The sequence below is a fragment of the Gastrolobium bilobum genome, unplaced genomic scaffold (genome assembly GCF_033153095.1).
Source record: "Gastrolobium bilobum isolate Gb01-03AN ecotype WA unplaced genomic scaffold, APGP_CSIRO_Gbil_v1 utg51766, whole genome shotgun sequence".
NCBI classification, from domain to species: Eukaryota; Viridiplantae; Streptophyta; class Magnoliopsida; order Fabales; family Fabaceae; genus Gastrolobium; species Gastrolobium bilobum.
The window spans coordinates 21,101-30,989 of record NW_026898840.1 but is presented as its reverse complement, the minus strand read 5'-3'; the positions used below and the strand labels follow the sequence as shown (position 1 = coordinate 30,989).

The 9,889-nt window shown below is 32.2% G+C and overlaps 1 protein-coding gene across 3 annotated transcripts; it reads right to left on the bottom strand.

The window, feature by feature from the left end:
- Window positions 1-2,558: 2,558 nt before the first annotated feature.
- On the bottom strand, window positions 2,559-8,844 carry LOC133284624 (long chain acyl-CoA synthetase 1-like). 3 transcript variants are annotated; one of them, XM_061481688.1, is made up of 20 exons: window positions 8,763-8,844; window positions 8,145-8,308; window positions 7,511-7,574; window positions 7,338-7,427; window positions 7,171-7,227; window positions 7,035-7,083; window positions 6,832-6,908; window positions 6,674-6,713; window positions 6,498-6,592; window positions 6,244-6,411; window positions 6,041-6,151; window positions 5,421-5,508; window positions 5,279-5,345; window positions 5,051-5,126; window positions 4,735-4,852; window positions 4,382-4,627; window positions 3,777-3,916; window positions 3,497-3,679; window positions 2,955-3,074; window positions 2,559-2,856 (listed from the first exon to the last, which is right to left on the bottom strand). In XM_061481688.1, the coding sequence occupies exons 2-20, from the start codon at window positions 8,288-8,290 to the stop codon at window positions 2,803-2,805; spliced, it is 1,989 nt and encodes a 662-aa protein (XP_061337672.1). In that variant the 5' UTR covers window positions 8,291-8,308; window positions 8,763-8,844; the 3' UTR covers window positions 2,559-2,802. The 3 variants fall into 3 exon arrangements, with proteins under 3 accessions (XP_061337672.1, XP_061337673.1, XP_061337671.1); XM_061481689.1 differs by having other exon boundaries at window positions 6,498-6,565; window positions 8,778-8,823; XM_061481687.1 differs by having other exon boundaries at window positions 8,778-8,822.
- Window positions 8,845-9,889: the final 1,045 nt, after the last annotated feature.

Genomic DNA, 9,889 nt, shown 5'->3' with positions numbered 1-9,889 from the left:
TTTTAAAATAAATTATTTATTATTAATTTGACAAAAATAAGATACATGTTATAATATGAGTGAAAGATGCACTGAATTTACGATGCACCCGTAGCACCAAAGAAATTTCTGCAGTACTCTTTGAAAATTTAGAAGTCCCGTAACAATTGTGTAAAAGAATCTCAAATTTAGCTTTTTTTTTTAACTGTATTTAAGTTAGTTTATTTAATTGCTCTTCCTAGAAAAAAAAATAGAAAGATTAAGATTATAATTCTTTTGCTATGCCTATATCAATCTGTATTTGAGGGTTGAATTATATTAAAAGAAATAAGTCTTGAGAAGGTCAGTCATACTTGATTTTGTTTTACAATTAATATAAAAAATTAAATTTTCATTTCTATATCAAGATTTAGCCTATATGAAATGTTACATTTTAGAAATTTTTATTTTAAATTTTTGTAATTTGAATTGCTTACTCAGAATGTTACATGTATGAAAAAAATATATTGAAATTTTTTATTTTCACTATTAGTTAAATTATTTTTTATACACTTCAGTTTTACTACTTTAGTTATTTCACAAGTTCAATTGTGTAATCGCATTCTAAAAAAATTATTTATTTTTATTCCATCATAACTACTTATTAATTAAATATTAAATGTATATTAAAATACTTTGGTTTAGGGTTTAAATGAAGGAAAAAATGTTTTTACAAGAGATAAAATTATAAGCAAAAGTAAGTTTTCACAAAAGCTTTTATAATAAAAAGAGCTTTTTTTTATAATGAAAAAGAAGAAGCCAAAAACTTCTAAGAGTAACTTTTTTTTAAGTTGTGTCAGTTTTTTTTTTTTTTAATGAATAGCTTTTAAGTAAATTTTAAATTAAACTTTTTATATAATCATCAAACAATTTTTAACTTTATTTTTAATTTTTTTTTTTAACTTTAGCTTAAAAGTAACTTTTAACTTGAGGAAAGAAAAAAAAAAGCTGCAAGAAGCTATAACTCATACAATTAGGATATACACTTGCTCCTTTTTAGTGTAAAGTTCAACACTCTATATTTTTTCCTCTTCGTCGCCCTTCCATAACCCGCTCTTAGGATATTGTATCCAAAAAATTACTAGAAGTTTTTCCTTCGATTTTTTAGAACTGGTTATTTGAAAGGTGCTTATTTAGAGTATACCCTATGAAATAAATGTCACTTATAAATTAAAAAAAAATGGGTTATTGAGTTTTTCAATTAACATTCCCAACATAAAATTCCAAAGCCGAATTATATGCTTCTTCTATTTTTTTTTTTTTAAAATTATATCTATCTTTTTGTGCATTTTTTACCAGAACCAAATTATACAAAGAATACATAGATATTTTCAGAAAATATAAATATCAGTATCATTTGTTAAATAACATTTGAAATAAGAGAAGTAACAGTAATTTTTACAATTAAATTTTTGTTTTTATCAAACTTTAAGGGAGTGTTTGGTACCCGATTTTTTTTTTTCCAGGATAGCTTGCTATCAGGTAAATGAATCCCATGTTTGGTTCGTCTAAAATGAAAAAAACCCAGAGTTCAAATCTTTCTCGACAAATCCTATCATATGGTATCTACAGTACAAAAATCAATTGTGAAAGTCCATTGAAAACTTGGAACTCTGTCGATCCCGGGGAAATATAACACGAGGAGCACAAAATTTGACGTTTCTATCCTTAAAAAGTAATAGCAAGTACGAACTTCTTTATAAAGACAAGTGAAACTTTGCCATGACTGCATAACATTTCCGCGGGAAGAAAGAGTCCACCGTCGAAGCTCTGGGTTTTATCGGAATGGAGTTCAGAAGGTATGGTGGTAGAGTGAAATCATTTTAATTTTTTTCTGACATAATTTTTTAATTTCTATATTATTTTGTTTCCTGAAAAAAAAAATTAGAGAATGAAGATCTAAAAAATTAATTTGAAGACAATTTCCATCCTCTTTCGTTCTTTACGATTGGCAACTGTTAAGATTCAGGATAACGGATACCCTCCCAACGTTTTGATTATTAATCTTGTGGCTTTGTTTAAAAAAAAAAAGGTTAACCTGAGGTCAATTTCGTCAAATAACATCTCTTTTTCACTAATATATCACAACTAACCAAATACACATTCAGTAAAATTAACCATATATTCCCGGAAAAATTTTACCATACCAAACACCTTTTACTAATATTTCGAAAAACATATTATTTCTCACTGTATTTCAGTAATAATTGTTTTCCAGATTTTAAAAAATTTCTCCTCTGCCAACACCCTCTAAAGATAAATATCTTAATTCATCCAAATGTGAAATTGTTACCTGTGCCACCTACGAACTCACTCTTCCATCTAATTCATGGACATTATTTCAAATTTTGATGGAAACTATATTCCTTCATTTTGCTGGCACTACTCGAATCTATGGTGTTATGTTATGTATGTAAAAATTGATTTTATATTTAAGATGTTCATAGCATGCAGGATTTAAAACATAAAGAACACTTTTATTCCAAATTAATTGAAGTCAAACTCACATTAAGTGGACGGATATTGCAACACTTACCACTAAGCAACAGTCATTCAAATGAGGATTGACAACAAATTTAGTTTCTTTCTCTATGCGAAATGAACTGTTCTCGTATACAATTTGACAAATAGGTACAATAGTTCAGCACCTGCTGGGTGCTGCATAATACATCATACAACATACTATAAATAGTACTGGCTACTAGAAGTTTATAGCTGGGAATTTAGGAACGGGAATAACTGTTACAGAGGACTATTAAACAGGCTTATCCGTGTCTAGAAATCTCAAGCTTTATGCTTATCTCCGGTCAAACTTCGGTATAGTTCATCTATTTCCACCTGTTACAATGTCAACAATTTTGTGAGCACTTGGAATATATATAATAACTACTTAGACTGCATTAAGAATAAAGAAAAAAGTAAGTATATCCTATTACCTGATAATACTTGAGCATGTGGTTTCTTTTCTTCTTCAGTGTTGCAGTCACCAAGTCTCTTTCCATGTCAAATGGATGCGGGTCTAATATGACCCCTTTGATATTTTCAAAGCCCCTCAGCTAGTTTTATGAAAGTCCAAAATTGAAAAGGAATTAAGAAAATTAGAGAATCATATATTACATGATGGAAACTGTGACAAAAGTGCCAATGCATTGAGCAGGATTATCCTGTATGATACTGGGCTTTCATATGGGTTCACAACATATCTGTATAAGCATAGTTTTAGGAAGGTACTAATAGATTGCAAGACCAAAATCTTATAGTTTTCATTCTATCGTTAGCGTCTATGCTTCGTAGTTTACAAATCTTTCTAAAAATATAATTTTAAGCTTCTTTGTTCATATCTAAAGCAATGAAGGTTCATTTTAACATCTTTTAATCACCTAAAACTGGATATAATATACAGTGGTGCAGAAATAGTTACATAAAAAGATCCAATATACTCAATTTACTATATTATTTCATTATCCGTAGATGTTACCTTGTTTCTCTCAGCAGTTGACTTGAGCTCAGATAGAACATATTTCTTCAATTGGTCAAGAGAACAGAGTTTGGAGAAAGAAGCTATGTGACCATTTGAATATGCCCACTTATTGGTAATTTCCTCATTTGGAACTACTACTGCAACCAGCACTGACTTGAAGCTATTCCCATAGACCCAGATCTTAAAGTAGAACATACATAAAGCAAAATCACAAACTTACCAACTAAGGACTGAAAAGTGTACGTATTAACAGTACTGAACTCGTGAAAATACTTACATCTTCAACTATTGGAGTGATTCCATAAACATTTTCCAGATGCTCAAGAGCTATATACTCTCCTTGAGAAAGTTTAATAAGATTCTTCTTCCTGTCAATAATCTTAAGAACCCCATTAGGAAGCATTTCTCCTATGTCCCCTGAGGATACCAAACAATGACGGGTTTTTGACCGTACCAGTTCGATTTTCAAAAAGTTTAATTAGATTAAGCTCTTGATCAAACTTATTATCAGACTAATGCAGAGAGATGTGGACAAGAGACTGACACCTAACATACCACATCTAAACGTGGTAGTCTAAGGCGTTTAATGTGACTTCGCCATGTGACATGTGAAATTGTGTTTGTGTTTATCGTTACACTAAACGTGATATTGTGACTACCACGTTTAGACGTAACATGTCAGGTGCCATGTCTCTTGTCAATACGTGCCACGTCTCTTTATATTAGTCTAGTAATAAGTTTGACCAAGAGCTTAATCCGGTCAAACTTTTTGAAAAACAAACTAGTACGGACAAAAAGCCAAACAACCACGCAAATCACATCAGATCATGTAAGGATTCAAAAAAACCAGATTCAGTATGAGGCAGGAAATGACAATTGAACCTGTGTGAAACCATCCATCTGTAATGCTCTCCTTTGTTAACTCAGGATTTTTGTGGTACCCAGTAAAAACAGTTTTCCCTTTAACACATATCTCACCACACGGAGGAGTTCCAAGAGGATTGTAACCCATCTCTGGAACCTCCTCCAACCGCACTTCATTATATACAGATACAGCGCCAGCAGCACCGAGCATGCACATTTCATCAGGAAAGCAAACAGTAGTTGGTCCACATGTTTCAGTCAAACCTGGATTAACCGTAGTGTCATGTCTCATTATATTGTGTTATGTTCTAACAGTATTTTTTTCACATATATTCTTATTTCTAAATAGTATAATAAGAAGAGTTACTTACCATAGCCTTGGCATACAAAGGCACAACATGTGACACGCAAGAATTCCTCAATCTCAGGGCTCAAGGCTGCACCTCCAGATATTATGAGTCGAACACGCCCACCTAGCCTAGCTTTGACCTAAATAGAGAATGTTTAACCATATGTAAAAGTCGTCAAATTTTAAGAAAAATAAACTGCTAAAATTGAGAAACTGGCCATATTTTAAGATGCAGTTGAAGGTTTCCATAATATGATGACTAATAATTAACTGTGGGGATTGTGACCACTGACCAGATTATTGGTTTTAAAATACAAGTTCTAAAGAAGAGATATAACCTTTCTGAAGGCTAATAGATCTGCTAAACGTGATGCATTTCTCTGTTTATATCCTTTATTCATCCAACCAAGTTTACTGTATCAAAAAGAAAGAAAAAAGAAAGAAAAAAGAAAGAGAGAATTAGCAAAACTACCTCAGGCCAAAATCCATAATCTCAATCAGTGAAAAATAATTCTACTTTTTCCAAAAATATTACAATAAATATAGATTTTGGAATACCAACTTACTAGTTGTAGAGCATGCCAAAAACTGTTCTCCTCACTGGATTGAGTTCTTCCACTGCTTTCTTTATACCTGAAAAAGATGTTCTTGAATGAGTTATACTGAAATCAAATAAACAATAAATTTTCTGTTGGCGTGTAACCTTGCCTTCATAAACTTTTTCAAAAACCCGTGGGACCCCAGCAAATAGTGTCGGCTTTAACTCCATTAAATCGTCCCTCAAAGCATTCAGATCCTTCATACAAATGGTTCCAGGAATCACAGTGAAACATGTATTATGAATAATGAAGCATTCAATAATTTGTAGGACAAGGGAAAATACGGTTCTGGAAGTTCATGTACTTATTCAGACATATGAAACATATACTTTACCATTTTTCCCCTGCATATACCACTTCCAAGACCATGTTGTCTTGGTCATGGTATGTACCACGACACTCCCCGGCTACGAAGCACCGATACTCAGAATTTTTTTTTCCAACGTATTGGATAGATGTATTGAAAATGTATCAACATCCCGTGTGTCGAAAACATATAAAAAAAAAAAAAAAAATTCCGTGTCAGCGGTGCTTCATAACTCAGCGGGACACCATTAATATTTAAGGATAAGGTTTTTATCTTCTTACTTTTTATTTTTTTATTTTAAGTGAGTTTAATTTTAAAGTGAATAAGTGTGTATTTCTATCTTCCGTTTAATTTAAAATATTTCGTAATTTATTATTAAGATTTAATTGTAAAGCTAACAAGGGACTCGTGGACCAACGTACCCCATGATAGTAGCCTACAGATGCACCATTACGGAAAAAATACTCCTCAATTGTGCGATCAAGGATATGAGCTAAGGGGAGGAAGGATAGATACACATCTTCCACAGTCATCTATGCAAAGTAAAATACATTTATCAGATAAGCTATATATGAAAAATGGTATCATAAAAATTTGCCAGTGGATCAAGCATCAATTTATTTACCTTGTCTTCAAATTGATCCAAGAAAAGATCAAGTCCTCTTACTAAAGCTACTAAGTTTTCATGGGATAAAACAACACCTTTTGGGTCTCCACTTGTCCCACTTGTGTACATTATAGTGCAGATATCATGAGACTGAGGTGGAAAAATACTTGATGGGTATTCTTTTCCCTGTAAATAATAAGTTGTTCGTCTTAACCAGAATTAGAGGGATAACTATGAGGAATTCAACTGCAGAGAACAGCAGTAGCACCAACCATTTGCAAGAACTCTTCCCACGAATATGGCTTAATTCCAATCGTGGAGGCCTTATCTCTCTCTTTCTCTGTTAATGAAGTGAAGCACACGATGGCTGTAACCATAACCAAACTCATTTCAATGCTTATGTTAGATGTAGCACAGCAATATTGAAATTTGATATAAGTAAATTCACCTTTCAGTCTCTTAGAGGATTTACAATCAGGATTCAAAACCTGCAAACGGTAAATGGACTCAGTCAGAACCTATAATAGCGGTTCTGAATCTCTGATATACAAACTAGTTTGGAATTGAACATTATTTATTCTCAAGAAAGTGATCCTTATTCCTTACCTCTTTGACCTTCTTATCTTGTACGAAAACAAAATCTACCTCTGCATGATCTATGATATAATTTACAGCACCAGGCCCTGCATTTAAAAAGGAAGACTTGAAATTTGAATTTTGCTTTCATTGAGTACAGAAAAGTAATTAATTAAATTTCCAAATTGCAGAGAAAGAAAGAAGTGAATGTTCATTGCAGAAAAAAAACTTACCGAGGGTGTCATAGAGAGGGACACAAACAAAGCTGTGCGCCGAACAAGCCTTCACCAATATAAACATGATTATGAATTATGATATCATAATAGAAGGAATAATATAGAAAACTTTGAGAACACAGAAGTGCCAAACCTCCATTGCCACAATCCATTGAGGGCAATTAGCTCCATAAACTCCAATTCGAGAGCCCTGTCATAAGATGACCACAATAAACATTAAAAGAAGATTATTTTCCCTTTGAAGATTACTAATCTACTGTATGTACAAACGATGAGGGAACCCCTTTTGTAAGCACATACCGGTTCAGCACCAGATGCTCGTAAAGCAGAACCAACATGTAGAACTTCATCATAAACTTCCTTATATGTTTTCCAAACATATGGTCCTATCTATGAACATGAACCAAAAGCCAATTACCTTATCTTCTTGACAAGTAGTAAGTTACATAATAAAATGATTTTCCATAAATTACCTTTCCATCAACAATTTTACGCCATCCCAGCATCCGGTTTCGAGGATGATTTTTGACCGACACACTGCAATCATCAAAGAAAGGTCATTCTGAAAATATCATTCATTGATCAACCACCAAACTTTCAAGTTTCAGCTATCTCTCCATTAATATCATTTAGATTATACCATTATAGTCCATTAGTTTTCTCTACCAACTAGCAATGGTTCCAATCCAAACATTTAATATGAGTATTGTATACTAGCAACTTACTACCGTTCGAATTCAAGGAATGCAGTATAAGTACGGTGGAGGGTTAGACCCGCTGTTATTCCTATGTTCCAGATGGTCAATTTTTAGTCTTTTTCCCTTCATTTCCCCAGTTTCTTCTTGTCCCTTTCTTTTTTACTTTTATTTATATATACATATATTTTTATTTTATTTTTTATTTTTTATTTTTTTATTTTTTTTGCTTTTTTATTTTTTTTCAATCGTTTTGTATCTTTCATGTGGGTTCATCTACCACCGACCCCAATTAATTTGGGATAAAAGTGTTGTTGATGTTGATGATTGTATACTAGCAACTACCGAATTTGTCTAGAAATTACATAATCTGACAAGGGAGAACGTTAATTATTATAGGCAGTGAAATTACCTGAAAATATCCCAAGCGGTGCTGAAATCAGGATCCATTGGAGGAAATTCATTTTTGGAGAGGAGGTTACGGTATACTGGACCAACAGATGGCATGCCATTTTTACCTTCCCTTCCTTCCTCGACCTTAGCAGCAAAGGCCTTCATTTTCCTTTGTTACAAAACCTGAACAAGACACAAGCAAGCATCAACCTCCAAGCACTTGCGAAGAAAAAAAAGCACTAACTCTCTTTTATTTCCTCCAACCCAACCAGTTAATATCTGTGTATGCTTTGCTGTCAGTGACGGGAATTGAAAATTCATGAATTAAAGTCAATTCCAAAGTTGATTTTTTTTCTTAATTTGCTTAAAATGATAAAGACAAAGATAAAGTATGACTTGTCACATAGAGCTGGCATTATATAGTAGCTAATTTACATGTCATATATATTGAAAAACAAGTACTGAAAACATGGTTCCGAGTCCCCAGGAACATGAAGGTTAAGGTTAGAGTGGTTTTGCACAAGACAAGAATGATATTAAAATCAACTCAATCATAAGGATATAAGTCAAACTTGAGATCACATTAAAAGCCACAAATGTACTATGCTAGTGAATTTCTGGGTAAAGGGTATTATACCTGGCTGTCTCCTACCTGTGCTTGTGTACTGCGCATAGAAAGCAGGGTCGAAGCTAGTGCAAACAATGGTGGTGGAACTTGGAACTTAGAAGTAATGTAAGAGGGAAGAACAAAGTTGAGTTTTATAGGAAAAATAAAAGAGTTACAGTTGTAAATGAGGTAGTTGAATGTTGATACAAATAATGATTGCAATCTCTATCAATTTTAATTCCGTTGTCTCCATGAGACGTTGCCATGCCATCTTATCTCCTTATGCTACCGTTTCTATATTTACTCAAAATGTACTGCTCAAATCTTGGTGGTGTATTTGTTTCCATCTATTTGGCTCATATATTTAATAAATTAAAACTAGTAGATATAAGTAGAATTAATAAGATTAAGAATATAATTTATATTGATGTAAAATAATCTTAATTTAAAATTAAAATATTGTCAACCTATTTATCTTTGTATCACTAGAATAGGAGTTTGATGTTTCTCGTATAACATGATATAGTCATATATTAGATGATGCCCATATCAGATCATGGAAATAAACAAACTCTTTTACCTCTTTGTCTCTCTCGTTACCTTCGCCCTTTCTATCTCTTCCTTTCTTCAATCTTTCCGGTCAAAAAGATTTTAGTTTTTTTTTTTTCGTTCAAGAAGTTTTTAACAACAATGAATCAATACTCTAAAATCCAATAAATTCTGGGTTGGTCATTTCACATGAAGATCTGAAACTCTCTGACCTCAATTTTTCAATTTTCTCTGCACAATTGAACGAATCCAGATATAAAAGTACTGTTGTTTGTGCTTTTTGATGGTTCATTGTAGAGTGATGTTGAGAGAAGTGAAAAAAGGAGAAGGTGATAGAGCGACTAAAAGGTAAAAGAAATTTTTTCTCGGAAAATATTCACCATTAATTAATATTATAATCTAAACTCTAATGGTTCATTGTAGTGACAATTAATTAGTGTTACTACAAATGTTACTACCAATTAATTTCATCGTTAGATCAATTATGTTGATCTAACGGTTATATTTATTTCCATCTTTGTATGATTATAATTCCTTATATTTATTGTGAAATCATTAAATATGAAAAATTATAATCATATAAAGCTGAAAATAAATATAAAATATTA